This window comes from Globicephala melas, chromosome 11, assembly GCF_963455315.2.
Source record: "Globicephala melas chromosome 11, mGloMel1.2, whole genome shotgun sequence".
Lineage (NCBI taxonomy): Eukaryota > Metazoa > Chordata > Mammalia > Artiodactyla > Delphinidae > Globicephala > Globicephala melas.
This window is the reverse complement of record NC_083324.2, coordinates 79,625,670-79,645,403: the sequence shown is the minus strand read 5'-3', so window position 1 is coordinate 79,645,403 and position 19,734 is coordinate 79,625,670. Positions and strand designations below refer to the sequence as shown.

The 19,734-nt window shown below is 51.6% G+C and overlaps 2 protein-coding genes across 2 annotated transcripts; both read right to left on the bottom strand.

The window, feature by feature from the left end:
- Window positions 1–2,327: 2,327 nt before the first annotated feature.
- On the bottom strand, window positions 2,328–3,496 carry C11H6orf15 (chromosome 11 C6orf15 homolog). Its single transcript, XM_030850674.2, has 2 exons — window positions 3,418–3,496; window positions 2,328–3,184 (listed from the first exon to the last, which is right to left on the bottom strand). Exons 1-2 carry the CDS (start codon window positions 3,494–3,496, stop codon window positions 2,328–2,330), a joined length of 936 nt encoding a protein of 311 aa, XP_030706534.2.
- Window positions 3,497–7,097: 3,601 nt separating this feature from the next.
- CDSN (corneodesmosin) lies at window positions 7,098–10,378 on the bottom strand. The gene is made up of 2 exons (XM_030850673.2): window positions 10,294–10,378; window positions 7,098–8,533 (listed from the first exon to the last, which is right to left on the bottom strand). The coding sequence occupies exons 1-2, from the start codon at window positions 10,376–10,378 to the stop codon at window positions 7,098–7,100; spliced, it is 1,521 nt and encodes a 506-aa protein (XP_030706533.2).
- Between the last annotated feature and the right edge of the window lie 9,356 nt (window positions 10,379–19,734).

The following is a 19,734-nucleotide window of genomic DNA, read 5'->3' as shown; positions in this document are numbered from 1 at the left end:
ATTATCTTAATTAAGTTTCATAACAATCCTGCGAGGTAGATTGGACATCTGCTGCCATCCCATTTTACAGATGAGAAAACTAAGGTCTGCAGAGGCAAATGACCAGCCCAAATTGTCACAGCAGAGAGAGCTGTGTGGGCACATGGAAGGGGAACCTTGTCTTCCAACTTCCAGCCAAGTGCTCTCTCTACTGTAGAACCTTCAAGAAATGACTCCTGCTACTCCAGCAACTACTTCCACCAATTAACCACTAATAAAAATGTAAAAATCTGTATATGAGCAGCAGCTCCCACTGCAGACCTTAGGACATTTATTATATCACAGATTACTGACCAATCTCACTTTTTTTTTTTTTAATAGCAACAACTAGCCCTAAAGCAAAGACCAATCCGACAAAGCTGACCACGGCTACCCGGGACCATCCATCAGCAGCGAGTAGTGGATGAACTGCACTCCCCCGGCTCAGTGTTACCTCTGTCAGCCTTGGCTCACCTCCCTCTCTGGGCCTCAGTATCTCCACCTGTATAATGGGCCCAGCAGTGCCTACACAATGGGATTGTTGTGGCAATTAGCTGGAAGGGTGTTGTGAAAGCAACTCGTCCAGAGTCTGGCACATAGCAAGTACTCAATAAAAATTAGATGGGTTTTTGTTAATTGCATAATATACTTGAACACTCCCTGGACACATAGAAAAATTTGGTTTGAGTCACTGACTCTGTCACGTGTTAGCTATGTCACCTTGTGTAAATTGCTTAATCTCTCTGAGCTTCAGTTTCTTTATCTTACAGCCTCTTCCTCACAGTTGTTAATGAAGGTGTAAGAATGGAATTCTTGGAGCATTCCCAAGCTAGGAAGGGTTTTGTGGGGTTTCTAGGGAGATGTCAGTGAGGCTCTGGGAAGGGTATGGTAGCAGTACAGATGGGAGTCTGTGTGCAGCCCTGTGGCTCAGGAATAAAGTGGAAGAAGAGAGAAAACAAGGGAGTCAGAGAGAGAGTGCGAGTGCGTTGACTCAGTGTTTGCTGAGTGCTGACCTTGGTCCAGACGCTGTCCGTGGTGCTGGGAGTTCCGCAGTGAACAAGCAAAGTCCCTTTCCCGTGGTGCTTGTGGGGAACAGAGGAGGGGAGTGCTGACACAGAATTTAAAAGTGCAAATAGGAGTGAGAGGGAGGCAGCCAGAAACAGGGACAGACAGAAATGAGACCAAGCCTGAGAATGAGCTTGGGCTTGTGGAAGAGACAGGTGCTGAAAACAGAACTGCCTGCCCCAGGACAGGGAGAAAGTGAGAGTCCAGGGTGGGAAAGAACTGGGGGAGGAGGTTGGGGTGATAGAGGGTGGTGTGACTGGTGATGGGAAGACATGGGTGGACACCAGAAGTGTGCCCCCTGGAAACCCCATCACCCCCACCAGCTTCTGTTAACTTCCTTCTGCACTTTCTTAGAATGACCCTTCCTCACCCCACTCCAACTCCTGTACAAGGATACTGAGCTCCTGGGAAAACCAAAGGGAGGGTAGTGTGACCAAAAGAAGAGACTGTGTCATCACTTGAGAATAAACGCATCAAATGCAGCCATAGGCAGGACTGTTGGCTCCAAGTTTCTCTCTCCCTGTCCCTTCTCCCTTTCCTTTCTTCCTCTATTGAGGTCGGCTATTTGTTCAGCAAATGCCCAAAGTCTGTGGTTCTCTGGGGCACAGTGTACCAAGTGATGCGTGTAAGGGAGATCAATGCCTCTTCCACTTCCAAGAACCGTAACTTTCTGGGAAGAAAAGGTAAGCATAGACAAAAATGACTCTCTCTGACCCTCTGTGTCTCTGAATCAAAGACTATTCATTCCCCACTTGGTCCTGGTACCAACCTCCTGGACCTCATCCTTGCCTCCTGCCACAGGTGCCACCTCAGTTAGTCCTGCTGCCCCTCCTCCCCTTTTCAGATTCCAGGACTATTCTAGAACCAGCTCTCCCACTTGGCGCAGATGAGACCACAAGGCCCCACCCTCAAACACCTGGGCTTTGATCTTTTGCAAAGGATGGGGATAGCAAGAGAGTGTCAGGAGGACCCTAGAGGGACATGAGGATGACTAGAAAATGGGGATGGACAAAACTCCAGTTTGCACCCAGAAACAAAGACACTGACAAGAAGCGGATTCAGTAAGTGCTGTGTTTTATTGGAGATCAGCATATGGGGAGCAGGGAGGCAGTGAAAGTGGAGAGGACGCTAGAAAACAGCTGATAGGATCTTGATTTAGCTCATACTGCAAGGGGAGGGAGCAGGACTCCCCTCTCTGACTTCTAACTTAGGGCTGCCCCCGCTCTGTCATTCTCCTAACTCCATTATGACTCAGGGTTTTGAGGATTGGGAAAGCTGTCTGGGATGCTCCTATAAGAGCCAGGAGCACGGAGAACTCCGGGAGGAAATTGATTATTGCCTGGGTGTAGATAAATATTCTTCCTGCTAGTACCTGGATACCAATTAATAGTCTTCCATCTGGCACCTGGATACCCCCAGCTAGTACTTGGGTATGGATTAATGTTACCCCAGTTTCCCACAGGGTAAAAGGGTCTCCATCCAGTGCCAGGACCTCCACCTCCCCAGGGTACACTGGGACTCAGGGCCCCCCAGGGGAAACCAGGCAGAAGTGACCATGGAATCCCATTGAGGAGAGACCCGGGACGGGGTCGGGCAAGGATTTTTCTCGGGACGTCCAGCACAGTAGAGTGGAGTGGCCCTCTAGACTCAGAGTCCTGGGGGAGGAGTGAAGCCTCGGGTGAGGGGTCCGCGGGGTATGCAAAGGGCTCTGCAAGAAAAGGCCCACTGCCCGGAGGGAGGGCAGCCTCACTAGAAAAGTAGGACGGTTCTTCAGGCAGCTCTTCTCCCACGTAGTCCTCGAACACAGCAGGCATCATCGGCCAAGGGTCCTCCGAGGACCAGGAATCCATGTAGGGCAGCTCCCCAGATGGGGGCCACATCTGTACCCCAGCACCTCCTGCAGGTTGAGAGCCAGGTGATGGAGAAGCATTGGGCTCCAGAGGAGCCCTTGCCGAATCATTAGGCTCAGGGTCTGGTTTGGGCTGAGGATGTTCCAAGTTGGAGGGGCTGGTCAAGGAAGGTCGTTCAAGCAGAGGCAGGTTGATCCCCAAGTCTTGGGGAAATTTCTCCTCCGGCACACCGATGCTCCGGGCAAAGAGGCCTGAGGGAAGGGGAAGAGGAGGCAGCCAGTGGACCAGATATTTAGTCTCAGTGCCCTCCCTTCCCTGACTCCCTGATTCCCTTTGCTTCAAGTCCCTTCACTTTGCCTGTGCCAACTCTTTCCTCCCTCAGGGACCCAACTGTACACACTCCCACCTTTACCTCTTCCCTCAGTCCCAGTTCCCCGAGGACCACCAGTCCGCTCCTGCCCAAAGGTTGCCACAGCCTCCATACCTGGGAGATGAAGACAGACCAGAAGCAGGCCCAGAGGAGCCCGGCTCCCTGCGACATGGCCCTGCATCTCGCTCTGCATCTCCCTCAGCCTCAAGACAGCCAGCCCTTTATCCTGTTAGTGGGTGGGGGACATCAGAAACAGGCTGAGCCAGTGGTTGTGGAAACAATATAGCTCTACGTTCCACCCTCGTTCCTAATTCATTCTGTGGCAACAGATGTCACTTGAATGACTCAGGGAAGCTGGGTGTTCCCACCCTGCTCCTCTCCTCAAGCTCCCCACCCCTTCCTAACCCAGGTGTCCTGGCTCACAGCTCATCACTCGTTGCCAGCCCTACCCTTCCTGGCTGCTGACACCAGGCACATGAGGACCTTCACCCTTGGGGTCCCAATCTCTTCACTGACTTCTCAACAATAGAAACACCTGATTCTGTTTCTCTTTGGGATCCATACCATTCTCTTCCAGCACCCCTTTCTCGTGCATCCCCGTAGCTACATCATCTTGACCTCAACCTGCAGGAGGTTCTGGGGTGCAGAAGTGGCCCCCTTCTGAGGCGCTGCTCCTAGATGAGACCCTGTGTCTAGGGAAACAGACCTGGTTCCCATCCTTAAGAGATGACGGTGTGTTGGTTTGCTATGGCTGCTATAGCCAGTCACCACAAACTTAATGGCTTACAACAACACAAATTTACTATCTTACAATTTTGAAGAGCAGAAGTCTGACATGGGTCTCACTGAGTTAAGATTGAGGTGTTGGTAGAGCCTTTCTGGAGGCCCTGGGGAAGAATCCATTTCCCTGCATCTTCCAGCTTCCAGAGGCCACCTGAGTTCCTCGGCTCATGGTCCCCTTCCTCCATGTTCAAAGCCAGAAACAGCAGGATCTTCTCACGTGGCATCAGTCTGACCTCCCCTTCTTCCCTCTCCCATATTTAAAGACCCTTATGATTACCTCGGACTCACCCAAATAATCCCATATAATCTTTCTACTTTAAGGTCATCTGACTAACAACCGTAATTCCATCTGCAAACAGTTTCCCTTTGTTATGTAACCTCACATATTCAGTTTCCAGGCATCAGGACGTGGACATCTCTGGTCATGGGGAGGGCACAAGTCTGCCTACCTTAGATGGTCAAATGTGTCCACAGAATACACAAGAGATACAGAGAGAGAGAGAGAGAGCAGATGTTTCCAACTAAGTAGAAGGAGGGCATTGACATGTCAAATAGCCATGAGCTGATCATTGTTAAGGCTGATTGATGAGAGCATAGGGATTCATTAAGTATTTTGTCTACTCTTAAATATGTTTGAATTTTTCCTATAAAAAGTGTTTAAGCGCCTTTGTTTCTCTATTGCTTCCAAGACGCACCCAGACTAGGCTTCTCTTGTTGCATGAAGTTTAAATATTAGCTGTTAGGTTTTACCATTCCATCCTCATCCCCAGCCCCTGCCAGCTGGCTACTGGAAGGGTAAAGAGCTCCTCCAGATCTGGCCAGTGGACAACATACACTCCAATAAAAACTTTTTTAAAAAGAGTGCAGATCTGGCCAGTGGGTACAGGGCAGCAGCCTTTTGGGGTGACATCCAACAGCTTTGCAAAACATTTTGACCTGGATCACACCAGAAACTAGAGGAATACTCGTGTCAGAGGCTGCGTCCCTCCCACAATTGCAGTCCACAGAGCCTCTGAGGGCCTTGATTCCTGTCATTGGCTGCAGTCCAGGGGGCACATGGTAACCAAGGGTGACCCCACAGTGATGACAGAAACGGGACTGTTCTGGAGCCCTCCTCTGTCTTCAGTCAACCCTGCAGGTTGGCTCAGTTGCCCCAGGTCATTTCTGATCAACAAAACAAATTTCTGCTGATTCGAGAATTCAACAACAGTCCTAGATTTGGGGCCAGCTGACATCATCCCTATAGGAGGGAATGAGCTAGATCCTAAGGTGGGGGTGAATTCCTTTGCAGCCAAGCAGAGGCTCTGAGAGGTGGCCTGTGCTTTGGGGTGAGGCTCTTCCTGTAAGGGTGAGCACAGCCCACCCTCCCCTCCTTGGGGCATGAGAGCTTCCTTGGCCTCAGTGTCTTCCCTGCTGTCTCCAGAACATAGTCGCGTGGCCCTTGGCACCCTGTCTACTTTTTCAATCTTCTCCCATGGAGGCCACCTCCCCTTCCCCACTGTAGTGTTCAGCCCTCTCACCTCTCCCAGCTCTCACTCTAGAACCACAGCAGAGGCAGCAGGAGTGTGAAGGTGGAGAGGACACTGCTGGGAAGGACACTGTTCTGTCATGGGCTGGGGCGTTTCAATGTAGGTCAGTGGGTCACCTTGCTCGGCTGCACACCCGTCATGCCCCTGTCCTCTCTGTCTTTCACTTCCTCCACCCGCAGCTCCCAGAACCACGCCCCCCTTAGCTCCTACTCAGTCCCCAGGAATGTGGTCCGGGCTGCTGTGTTCCAGCCTTCCCAAGGCTCCTGGTGTCCCAGAAACCCAGGAAATCGATGCTCGGGACTCCCAGAGAGGATGGCATCTTGAAGGTGAGGCCAACTAATGGATAAGGAGAAGGAGTCAGGTGGGGAGGGGGAGGAAATCATTAAGGCTCTATGTAAGGAGAGGGGAGGACTGCAGAGTGAATGGGCAGTGGAACAAGAATGGATTTCCTGGGGCAACAAGAGAGAAGAGATGTGAGAGGAAGGATCTGGGAGACCAACTAACCCCTGCTTTCAGTTTAACAAATATTTATGGTTTTCCTCCTTTGTGGGAGGAGCTGTAAGATGTAAGAAATACCAGGCCAATTTATGAATGAAAGTGGGGAACACAGGACCTTTAGAGGCATAGGAGAGCATCACTCAGGTCCCAAGAGGAGACCCAGGGCTCCAAGAAGGCAAAAAGTCTAATCCAGTTCACACAGTTTATTGAGACATCTGTCCAGGACCCAGAGAGAGCAGGGAGCCTGCTCCAGTCTCTGCAGATATCCTGGTATCTCCTACACACAGGGAAGCCTCTGAACGTTGAGGGAAGTGGCAGCCAGGAAGGGGGACTGAGATGGAGACCTTGAGAGACAAAGAGGAATGTTGGGAACTCAAAAAGGGTGTGCTGAGCTCTGTAATGGAGCGTGGGAGTGGAATTGGGAGTGTGAGAACCCAACAGGATATCATGCTGGTTGACCAGATGGTGAAATGAGATCAGTGAAAAATGGTCACTGTTTTCAAATAACTGTTTGGATTGTGCTTTATTTGGCAAAGGGGGGGCAGGGGGGTGGGGAGGGGATGGCTTGTCCAGGCATCAGAGTTACTGTAGGACATTTCAGGGGGTTCCCAGTCAAGAATCGGAATGAGTAGGGTTAGCCAATGGACTATACTGTCTCAAAGAAATGGCAGAGGAAATGCTAGGGAGAGGGTATCTGGCAGGGAGGGCACTGCAGTACAATGGGAATCTAAACAGTAGGAGAGAATGAGGAAAGGGATTTGGAGCCTACAATTTGGGGAGGTAAAGAAAGAAGAGCTGATAAGGGAGAGTCTGCCACATTGGGACAACGGGGGAAGCAGAGCAGCTGTCTTGGGAGGGTGGAAGAAAACTGAGCTACCCCCATGGCTGGGCTCCTGGACTTCTCCCACCTGGGAGACGGTGCGTGCGTGTGTGTGTGTGTGTGTGTGTGTGTGTGCCTGCACGTGTGTGTAGGCAAAATCTGCTTTATGGACTGTTAGGTAACTCTCCCTGGGGTAGGAGAACTTCAGGGTCAGCTAGCTGGGGCCCCAGGGGTTTCGCTTGGGTTAGGATGTCCCGGATGGAGTGGCAGGGGATCGTTCCAGAGCTGCCAAAGCCACAGGGCTTGGCACCAGCTGAGGGGTCATGTTGGGAAGAGCCAGCTTGACGCCTACTCAATGTTGAAGAGGAGACAGAAATGCAAGAGTGACCAGAAGAGCTGGACTTGCTGCCACAGGGTTGGAGGATGATTTTGCCATGGGATTGGGAGCTGGAGCTGCCACTGAAGGAGCCAGTGCCTGGTGAGGAGCTGGGCCTCTGGGAAACACCACCACAGGGCTGGAAAGATGAACCAGAACTGCTGGAAAGGCTAGAGCTGCTGTGGACTCCAGAGCTAGAGAGGGAGCAGGGCTCCTTAGAGCCCTTGGAGCCAACGCCATAGGGCAGGACCCCACCAGAGCCCACCGGCTGGAACACAATGGCCGAGGAAGCTCCCGACTGGTAGATGTTGGAACTAGAAGAGCTGTGGCTGGGGATGATGGGGATGCTGGAGAAGTATTTGCCCTCAGAGATGGGGGCCCCGGCTGCAAAGGAGGGAACCCCTGGAGAGCCTTTGATGGGGTGCTCTTTGATGAAGTGGCCCACCGGGTAGATTTTGCCCCTGATGTAGGTCATGCCTGGGACCAGATAACTGTCAGAGGAGCCACCCACCACCTCATAGCTGCCATATTTGCCTACAGAGGTGATGGGGGGGCAGGGCTTCCCCGGAAGGCCACCATTGCTACAGGGGACGCTTTGACCCACTCTGGGGCCACCAGAGCCGTGCTGCTCCACCACCAGCACTCCAGGCATTTTACCCCCAGACACAGAATGGGAGCTGGAGATGTAGGGGCCAGAGTGCGAGACGATGGGTCCCCCACTGCAGGGAGAGTCAGGGATGTTGGAACTACAGGGACTCAGCTTGGCGTTGACCTCCTGGCCACTGCTGCTGGACATCGAGGAGATCTGGGAAACAGAAGAGCTCGAGCCTCCTCCAGACTGGGAGCTGAGGCTTCCTGATTGGGAGGAACTAGATGCACCCTGTAGACTAGGGCTAGGTCCAGAGGAGTAGCTTATCTGCGAATACCCCGTTCCTGGCTTAAATAACGGAAATCCTGAAGAACGACCCTGGGTAGCAATGGACCCGCTGGAGCCGCCACTGGAGCCGCCACGGGAGCCACTGGAGCCGCCACTGGAGCCACCACGGGAGCCACCATGGGAGCCACTGGAACTCGAAAGAAAACTGCTGGAACTGCTGGAGCCACTTTGGCTACTGAAGCTGCTGGAGCTCCCCTTCCCCAGGAGACAGGGGTCACTGGGGGAGGTGATACTCGTGTGGTCCCTGCAGGGGTCTGAGAAGGTCCCAATGCTCTTGGCCAAGGTCCCTGGGGAGGAAAGTAGTGGTTAGCAAGGGCCAGAGAGGCTGGACTTTCTTTCTCCCCTCCCAGACCCACCTCAGTCATCTGCTACTCTGATCTCTCCTGAGAGGAGCCCAGGGAGAGTTTGGGGTGGAAAAGGCAGGGAGACCCCAAAGAGATGGAGAGTGGGGGAGACTGAGACTCTGAGAGGTGGGGGAGACCGTGGGACCAGATGGAAGGAGGAGATGAAAGACAGAACCACAGAGGACTGAGAAGGGAGGAAAAATAGCCAAACAGACACTGAGAAAAAGAGAAAGTGGGGGAGGGGCAGGGGGACAGCAGTAGAGGACAGGACACTTGAGGATTATGATTGGGTCGCCAGCTTCCCCTCGAGAGGCCAGGCTTGGGTACAGAATGGAAATTCTGCTTCCCGCCTCGGCACCGCCCATGCCAGGAAAGCTGGGTGGGGGCCAGGACATGGGGGCACGCACTGTTGCTTCAGAACCCGCTTGTACCAGCAGGACAGGACCCTGCACCCCGAGCCCAGCTCAGGGACACGAGGATGCAGCCCTCCTCCGAGGCCCCTGACCTTTATCAGTTGTCTCCCCGCTGGCCAGCACCGCGTGCCTCCCTGCCCCCAGGCCCACATCTGACCGCTTCTGCCTCTACTTCTTTCCTTAACTAACCCTTTGCTCCTCACCCAGGCTCCCCCTCCCCCCACCCTTCCTCTACTCCCCACCTTAACCACCTCCGGTCCCAAGTGGTGTGGACAGAGCCACGTACTTCAGGTCGTACATTTGGAGAGGCCAGATCTGCCCTACCTTCCTCACAGCGTTACGGTGAGCACTAGATGTGACCACGCATGCAGAAGGTGCTTTACAAAAGCAGAAGGCATCAGACATGATTTATTACTGCCATTCCTCCTTTGAACACCCCACCAAAAACCAGGTCTCCACACTCTGTGAGCTCCCCATTCTCTCCTCAGAAAGAAATTCAATGCATCCACCTCCACGCCAAACCCCAGCTCTGCCCGCAGCCCCGCCCCCTTCACTCTGCTGCACTAATCAGCCAGCCCCCCACCCCCACCCCGCGCTCCTCCTCTGCTCCTCCGATGCCACACAGCCACGGGGCCGTGGGCAAGGTCACCGTGATCAACAGCACAGGCCCCGGAGTCACCCAGCCTGGGGTTTGGATCCCGGCTTAACTGCTTTCTAATCTGTGAGCTTGAGCCGGTTTCCTAAGCTCTTCAAGCCTCAGTGTCTTCCCGTGTAGCGTGAGGACGCTTCTCTCACACCATCCTTCTAACGGTCAAACGAGCTAATGCGTTAAAGTGCTGGTGGAGTGTCTCGCACATAAAAAGGGCCCTATGAATGGTGACAACTATTATGACTATTAAATATCGACTCCATCTTCTAGCACTCGAATAATAATAGTAACAACAACAGCCAACATGAGATAACTGTCTAGGAGTTCGACGGCACTGCGGCACACATTACCTAGAGACTCAGAGAGAAACTAGAGCTAGGTGTTAACTGTAGCCTCATTTTAGAGTTTCAGACACGGAGGCTCAGTAAATTTAAGCAGTTTGCCTGAGGTGTCAAGGCAGTGAGGAGCGGCCCCCAGACTCAAGCATCAGATTCCAGAGCCCCTGCCCTTCCACCCTCGCTGGGTCCTCTCCTGGACTCTCCCCACGCAGGGCTCCCCCCAGCCTTCTCTGACCTGGCATCTGCAGTCCTGCCCCCCTCCTCTCCCCACTCTCTCTGCGCCCAGGGCCCCCGGCCTCCTACCTTGCAGGAGGAGACTGGCCAGCAGCAATGCCAACATCCCCCGCCCTCCCACAAGCCCTATCCGGGATGCTCGTGCAGAGCCCATCTTGGACTGTGTGGCCTCCTGAGTGACAGCAGCTCGTGGACACCCGGGGCCTTTATGTCAGGGCTGGACATTTCCCGGGCAGGAGTCACTGTGGGGAGGGGAGGAGAGGTGGAGGTGGAGGTGCCGGGGGCAGGTGGGGGGGGAAGTTGGTGTGGCCGGGAGGAGCTGAAGTAATGTTTGGGTATTGCCTACTCAGCAGCAGGGGTGGCTGCAGTGTGGGGCATCATGGCCCTGGGAACACCTGGCTGGCCTGCCCGGGCTCCTCGTTGCCTAACCTGGAACCAGGTGCTCTGCCCCGAAGGCCGCTCACTCCCGGGCGGCCACCCTTACCATGGGGCCCAGTCCCCTGGCTCCTTCACCCTCCTGCCTTCCCCAGTGTTGGCCTCTCTGACTGCTCGTCCTCCCTCCACGCACAGATGTGGGCATTTCAACTTTCCCTTCAGTACCGGCTACCTGCTGTGGCCCGCACCCCCGCCTCACGGTTAACCCCGCCTGGGAGCCCTCCACAGCCTCTGGATCCACGCCCCCCTTTCCCTGAGACCCTTCACTCAGCTTCCACTCTCTTCCTCCGGGTATAAGGATCTACACCCCACGCCCTGCTGTCACTGCCCAAGTACCATGCTTGCCGCACAGCTATTACGTGTGTCATCAGCGAGCGGACCTTTGGAGTCTGCACTCCAAAGCCGGTTCCCTGACCTGTCCCTTCCGGGGGGCTCCAGGGACGGCCCGCAGGTGCTGGACGCCAAGGCCTCAGCCCGGAGACAGGCCTGGGCTGAGGACCCCTGTCATAGCTGGGCCTTGGTTACTCACAAGCCACTCACAGCCCCTCCCCGAGGGGTGGCCCTGGCTCCAGTGTGTGAGCAAGAGGCTAATAAGACTAATTGGGAAGGTGGTGGCCCTGTCGCCCATTAATTGACTGCCCAGCCTGGATGAGCAACAGGAAGCAGCCAGCTTGGTCTGGGTAGGATCCACGGTAGGACCAAGGAGGGCCAGCAGAATCCTGGGTCCCTGAAGGATGAAGGGCAGGACGGGAGGACCAGAGCCCTGAGACCTGCTAAGAGGGGGTGGTTCCTCCTCCATCGCATTCCCCTCCCTCCGCTTGGAACCTGACCCCACCCCAGCCAATTAATTGCTCACTGGTATTGCCAAGAGTATCAGTATTGGAAGGCGGGACCTGGGAGTCGGGTCAGGTTCTCTGCCTCTTCCCCAAGCCCACCCAGCCTTCTCCCTGCTCCCCTGGCCTGGACTCTCATTCCCGCACTGCCCTGGTCTCCTCACAGAGGCAGCCCTACCGCCGGAGCCCTCGGCTCGTTTCTCCCTTTCTCTGTCTCCTGCCCTGCTTCTGACCCAGCCCAGCACTGTCCATAGAACTTTCTGCCATGATGGAAATGTTCTCTCTCTGTGCTGCCCAATACAGTAGCCACGAGCCCATGTGGCCACTGAACATTTGAAATGGGGCTAGTATGACCAACTGGAGGAACTGAATTCTTAATTTTACTTAATTTTAATTCATTTAAATGTAAATAGCCACTTGTGGCTAGTGGCTACCAGCGAATCTAGCCCTTGACCGTCCCCTAGCACCCAAAATGGGAGTGGAAGAGAGAGGCGCCCAGTGGCGCAGTGGTTGAGAGTCCGCCTGCCGATGCAGGGGACACGGGTTCGTGCCCCGGTCCAGGAAGATCCCACATGCCGCGGAGCGGCTGGGCCCGTGAGCCACAACTGCTGAGCCTGGGCGTCTGCAGCCCGTGCTCCGCAACAAGAGAGGCCGTGACAGTGAGAGGTCCGCGCACTGCGATGAAGAGTGGCCCCCGCTAGCCACAGCTAGAGAAAGCCCTCGCACAGAAACAAAGACGCAACACAGCCAAAAAAAAAAAAAAAAAAGAGTGCTTGGTCTAGCCGGGCAGTGGCAGCAGGCACGTGAACTGGGCTCTGACACAGAGCCACCCACCTGTGCTCTCTCTTGGGCCTGTCTGTCCTGCCCTCATCTCCCCTGGATGAGCTCTTTCCTCTGAGGGATACAGCACACTTCCATTAACAAATGGCAGAGCTCACGTGGCCGCGAAGAGGAAGTACGGGGATTTCCCCTGGACAAGGCGTTCATCTGATGCTGGGGTGGGGTAGGCAGTGCTGTGCAAAAAAATCGCCTAAGCGACTCTTTCAGGGACTCTCACCCCAGCATAACGCGTGACCCCTGGCTGAGAACTGCTGCTCTGGGGGGCAGTCTCCACCCCGTCAAAATACATCAACTCCCTCAAAATACATTCCACGGTGTGGTCCATACTCAGCTACACCCTTCCTGCTTCTCCCCCTCAGCTCCCTGGTCCATCACTCTCTCCTCTAGGACTGACCTCCTGGAACTTGACCTGGTGAGCATCTACTTTTGCTCTTCCCGGCCCTGTTCTCACCCCCTTAGCAACCCCGCTTGCATCCTCCAAGGGACCCGGGTACCACAGCAGGGACATGGGAGTGAAGATCGGGGTCAGAGCAAGGAGCAGCCTCAGCCAGTGCATCCCGTAGAGGAAACACTTGGCAGGCGGGGGCTCTGCCCACAGGCGATGTGTCCCCCCAGCCCTCGTTCTTTTCCCTTCCTCCCCCCGCCTTCCTGCAAGCAGCCGGGAGTCAGCTGAGTGACGGTCATGCTCCTAGAGTCCGAGACTTCATAGCTCTGCTCAAGCCACCTCTGATGTGGCCACCAGCCCTCCTGTCTTGTGAGGAGGTGAATATAAGGCCGTGGTTAGCTCTCAGAGTAACAATAATATTCTTCCTCTTCTCTGTTCTGTGGAGCGAGTGTTAGGGAAACCAGCACCCCTTGTCTGCTCATTACACTCAGCTATTAAATAGTCATTCTTTCCACTGTTGCTATTCATGCATTTTATTGTTTTTGGTCACCCAGAATTAGAGACCCAGCTCCCTCCTGATCCGGCAGGAAAGGGTGAAAACGGGGACTGAGGCAGAGTCTGAATGTGCTTTCAGGAGAGACTGGAAGGACTTGTCCCAGGAGGGACTTCTAGGCAGGCTGTGGCCCTCACTGTTTCCGGGGTGGGATCTGCAGGGGCCCATCCTCTCTCCTTCTCCCGGACTGTCCGAATCCCTCTGGCTGAGAGCTCCTCGTGGGCAGGGAGCTTCTCTCACCCCACAGTGTGCCCCTGGTGCCTGATGCATCACCCCCACACACAGGTAACACAGCAGTCAACACAGAATCCTACCGGAGAGGCGGGTGTCCCATGTCCAGCTCTGTTCTCTGGGGCCCCAGGACTAGAACCAGAGAAGGACAGACTCCTCCTCGACAGTGTGTAACTATCAGCTCGTCATAAACATCTGCACGTGCAGGATTTATCTTGATTCTCTCAATGCTCCTAGGAGACAGAAATTATTATTTATCCTTTGGAGCTGCAGACACAAGTTCCGGGCGTTAAGCTGATGCCCACTACCAGTAGCTGGGGGCTTTACCTGGTATCCTGATGCTGTAGGCTACACATAGCTAGCTTTTCCTCTTCTCCCTGGATCGTTGCATGACCTGGCTCAGTCTCTCATTTCATTCAGTCCTTGTGACCTGCCATCTTCTCAGAAGCCCTCTCTGACTTTCCTATTTAAAATTGTAGCCCTCCAGCCCCACACTCACGGACCATATCATTCGCTATGTCCTTCCTCTTGCCTTCTTTTTCTTCATAGCTCTTATCAGGACGGGATAGCCTATTACATACAACCTGTATGCATCTGCTTGTTGTTCACTTCCCCCACTAGAAGGTAAGCCTCGAGAGGGTGGGGACCTCCTTTCTGACTCACCGCTGTTTCCACAGCTTTAGTGCTGCGTGGCTCATGGAGGGAACTCAGTTAATAATGAGAGAAAGAATAGATAATGAATGGACCACTCGAGCAAGCAGCCTGGTCTGAATTTTCCTGAGGGCCCCAGCGCCTGCCTTATTTCACCTCATGTGCCTGACTCATCTTAGAGGAGTCACCTTGGCGACTAAGAGGGCATTAGTGGGACCTGATGGAGGCCGGGCGAGTGATGATGTTAGCGGCACGACAAGGAGGACTCTGGAGGGAAACGCCTTGGAGGAGTCTCTATGCTGTCCTCTGGTGGTGCGTCGTGGAACATCACAGACGAAGAACTGAGGCTGTCAACCTTGCGTGGGAATTTAGAGATTATTAAGGAAATCCCCTAAATTCACATCCCAGGGCCACGCAGAGATCAGATGGCAGAGTAGGAACAACGAATTGGGTCACAATCCGATGCTTTCACTACTACACCATCCTGTCTGTCCCCATCACAGTTGAGATTATGCTGCAAAAGAGAAGGGTATCAGCTGGAAAAACCTTCGGAGAGAGGTTTGGTTTAATTCGACAAGTTATTTGAGCCAGTGCTAGACACCTGGTGGGCAGTTAGTTAAAGATTAGAGGGAGAAAATGTACAGTAAGAGAGCTTAAGTTTATACCAAAGCAAGTCTTTGGTCAGATGAGTTTGAAACATGAAATTGGCAGAGGAGTTAGCATGGGTGTGCCCCTCCCTAATTTAACTTTTATCACATTTTATTGTCATGATTTATTAATACATATTTGTTTCCTCTCTAGACACAGAGCTCCTCGAGGGCAGGGAGGACTGAAACTTCTCCCTGAGATTGTCACCATCACCTGGCACCCCACACAGTAGATGCTCAATAAATGACCATTATATGGGTAAATAGATAAACAAATGAGTCGTTTGGAGTTTCCCTGCCTAGAGATCTTCAAAGGAGAGCAGATAACCAACTCTTCTGTCTAGTCCAAAGACATTATTCCTCTGCCCAAAGGCTGAGGGCTGTGCCCAACTCTTTCTCAAGGTAACTCAGCTTCTATAATTAGATTATACCAAGATACCAGTTCAAGGTTCTTTTCTCTTATTGGCTAAGCATTTATTGACTACCGGCCATGTCCAAGGTACTGAGCCATTGTTCTCTAAATCTATTAGAGATCCTATTCTATTATTTAATTGTATGACTCCATGTTGACATAAAATGCAATAGTGTCCCCACCGCAGTCACTCGTAGGTGAGGTCAGTCAAGGCAGATGGGGAAGAATCAGCATCGTCTAATCTAAATGGATAAGCTGGCACAGTGGGTTCCCCTGTGTTAATATTCCATACCATCCAGTCCCACTCAGCCTCCTCCCAGCTAATAAACACAGCATTTTTAGGTACCAATATCTGTTGCCTATTAATTGGTATCAAAATCTCCAACTACTTTTTTTTTTTTTGCGGTACACGGGCCTCTCACTGTTGTGGCCTCTCCCATTGCGGAGCACAGGCTCCGGACGCGCAGGCTCGGCGGCCATGGCTCACAGGCCCAGCCGCTCCGCGGCATGTGGGATCTTCCCGGACCAGGGCACGAACCCGTGTCCCCTGCATCGGCAGGCGGACTCTCAACCACTGCGCCACCAGGGAAGCCCTCCAATTACTTCTTGCTTTCCCTTCCCTCTCCCACTCATCTACCTGTTGTGTCAAACTTGGAAGAGTTGGTTTGGAACTTACATCCAGCTTTGACTTTGGCACTTGTGTTGTCTTGGAAGGTGAGTTACCTCTGTCAACAGTAGTTTCCTCATCTGTAAAATGGGGTTAATAATTTGCTTTATTGAACACCTTGTGGGCCAAGTACTAGGAGAGAAGTAAGGCGTACAAAGACAGACAAGGCACAATCCCTGCCCTCAAGAAGCTCATACTTTACAAAGGGAGAAAGACATGGAAACCAACATAATGTGGAAATGATGCAAAGAGCCTGCGATCCTTTCCTGGGTTACATCAGGGACTCAGTTCTTTCCCTCACTTTCTCTCTCCTTTAAGAATGTTTTTCTCTTTCCATTCCCAACAAACTCCATTGCACTGGCTTGAGAAGTTGCTGAGGGAGGGCCAGTTTGAGGAATCCAGACTTCCTTCTTCCCTTCTATCCCATACCTCCCTGCCACAGTACACCAGACAGGTTATGTGTGCCTCCCCACAAAGAACACAGTTCTATCCAAGGACAAAGACTTTCAGATATGAGCTCCTGAGCCAGGCACCAAGACCTTCTCTAATTCCCCCCAACCTACTTGTTCCACAACATTTCTTTCTTCTCCAAGCTATAAACTCTTCACTCCGGGAGTTCCCTGATGGCCTAGTGGTTAGGATTCCGGGTTTTCACTGCCACAGCCTGGGTTCAGTCCCTGGTTGAGGAACTGAGATCCCACAAGCATCATGGTGAGGCCCAAAATGTACATATTTATATGCTTATACATTTATATATATTTATGTAGCTATATAGATATCTCCTTCACTCTAAACATTTTGATCTACTCTCTGTTGCCCAAACTCACCATTCATTAATGAATTCAGCCATTCATAGAACATGTATGTGACGGTTAATTTTATGTGTCAATTTGACTGGGCTAAAGAATGCCCAGAGACCTGGTGAAACCTTACATTCAGGTGTGCCTGTGAGGGTGTTTCTGGAAGAGATTAGCATTTGAATCGGTAGACGGTGTTAAGATCGCCCTCACCAATGTGGGTGGGCACCATCCAATCTGGGAGGGCTGAACGGAACAAAAAGGTGGAGGAAGGGCAAATCTGCTCTCTGTTTGAGCTGGGACACCCATCTTCTCCTGCCCTTGGACATCGGCACTCCTGGCTCTTGGTCTTTGGACTCAGACTGGGATTTACCCCATCAGCCCTCTGATTCTTGGGCCTTTGCACTCATACTGGGACTTAAAACCATCAGCTCCCGTGGTTCTCAGGCCTTCGGACTGGGATTAAATTGCTCCACTGGTTTTCCTGATTCTCCAGTTTGCAGACGGCAGATCGTGGACATTCTCAGCCAATTCGTGTAATAAATCTCCACGTATATTCTATTGGTTTTGTTTGTGTGGAGAACCCCAATACAACATATTCAGTGTCCATGAGGCCCAGGCACTGTATTCCGTGTCAGATTTACACAGATGAATAAAGAGATGGGATAATGTAATTAAAATCAGGACAGGCCTCAGTTCAGATCCCAGTTTTGCCATTTTTCTCCGTATGACCTTGCATGAGTCACTGTACCTCTCCAGGCCTTTGTTTCTCTCCTCTGAGAAATGGTGATAACAATAGGGTTATTGTGCAAATTAAGTGAGAGCTTAATCTCTATGCCTTGGGCAACAGTACCCCTATTGCACATGCGCAGTAAAAAGCAGCTGCGAGGGTTTATAGCAAACCGTTCGTTGTGTCTTAGGTTGGATGTTCCAGAAGCAGATCCTGAGACAAAAATTCAAGTAAAAGGGATTTATTAAAAAGTTATAAGGGTGGGGAGGAGGGAAAGGGAGTGGGGAAGTGGGACCAGGAAGGGCTCCCCCGGCCTAATTTTAAGCTTCCTGAGAATGGGAACTGTATATTTTTATTCGTTATATTCCCCCGTGGCACCTGACATTGCAGGACATATTGAGGGTATGAGATAATGATTGAATGAATGAGTGAATCTAGTCCACTTTGAGGCCTATTAAATTACAGACTCACACCTACAATTCGCACCTGTTCTAAGATTATTTCCAAACTCTAAACTTAGGGGGCTTTTTGTTTGTTTTATTTCGTTTTTTTTTTTTCAAACCGGTCACATATAGGTTTTGATGGGAGTTAACCATGTAAGCAAACTGGGTCCTAAAGTGGTGGATTTTAAGGTCAGGGAACCGTCATTTCTTTTAGGCCCTCTTCAACCCCACCCAGGCCAGCCACTTGATTGACATCGGGCCATTGGGATCTCTGGGCTCCTGCCCTTCCAACTTTCCTGCTCAAATACACCCTTAAAGAATTTGGGGAAACTATGTACCCCTTACACATTTTAAAGTCAACAACATTTTTAATCTTCAGTTTAAATACTGCAAAGGGTACATTTTCCGGGAAATTGTAAATACTTATATATTTAGAAAGTCACATCACTCTTTTAAATGTAGCGGATGGAATATAACACCATAGCCCTTTCATGTTCATTAACACCCTTTTAATAAGTGAACAAGTCCATTAGCCAGTCAGCAAATTTACCTCATTTATTTTTCTTTTTGGTTCCTTTTTCCATTTCATTTTCCCTATAGAGTTTGGTCCTAATGAAATATTGTTTGCATTGTATCACCTTTTTTGTATTTTAGTGTCTTTTTGGAAAGTCTTTTATTGTATATCTCTATAACAAAAATATGTACATATCAATAAATTGGAATTTATTTCCTGTGACCATAAGACTATTTTAAAAACCATTATTCTGCCCTGGGTTTATAATTACAATTATTAAAAGATGCAACTGATCAAAACTACAAATATTGACAATGATTAAACAGAAAAGTAAACTTCTACTAAAAATTCATCTCTTCATGAGATGGAAAGGGCTGATTTTTATTTTCCATTGACTTCATTTGGTAGCTCCAGGAAGAGCACCCAGGTTCAGTTCAGGGTGGGCGAGAGAGCTCGGCCTTCCTCTGTCTAGTGAGAGAAGGGTCACTTGTTAATGGAGGCATGTGGAAAAGGAGAACACAGTTCTCAGGCAGATTCATTTTAGGAAGGGACACATATGCTTCTGGAAATTGATCCCCTTACAACTTAGTCCTGCCCACGTCCCCCTGGGAGAGTTTTCATGTTCAGCCAGAGGTATGCAAACCATGAGCTATTAAAGAGAGACTTAACTTGGTTTCTCGTTCTCCAAAACAGGGATCCCAGAATGGGAGAAATGTGGGTCTGAATGTCCTTGTAACTCTGAGAGATGCATTTCCAACCCTCCACTGGCTGAGTTCCACATCCCTACGCATATGGGCAAGACAGGAACTCAGATGACTTCCAGATCTCTGTAGGTCCATGGCTGTTATGAGGGCATCTGAATGTTCAAAGTCCTGCTCATTGGCAAAGACGCAGCCTAGAGTCAAAATTAGAAAACATGGTTTTTTGTTTTTCCATTTCATGGAAGCACCATGGTCTCCTGGTAGTTCCCAGCTGGCGGCCACCAGGTAGCAGCAGAGAACACAGTGCTGCCAGCCCTGCCCAGAGAGTCCCAGGGGTGGGGAAGAGGCGGTGGGAGGGGAGAGGACTGCAGGTGAGGTAGGGGTGTTCACTTTGGCCGTCAGAGGAAAAAGAAGGGGGAGGAGGGGACTAAATACCGATCTCAAGAGGGGACAGAAAATATTGAGAACAACACCTTCCGGGTTCAGAATAAAACAGAAGGAATGAGGAAAGGAATTAAGGAGTTAGGCTAAATTGGGGAGAATTCAAGGGAAATCAGAAGGGTAGAGATGGGCTTGAGGGCAGAGGCCCAGGATGCCTCTGGGGGATCCATTGTCTGTACTCCTCCTGGGGTGGGTCAAGATCTGGCTCCTCCTGAGATCCGTGGCCCACC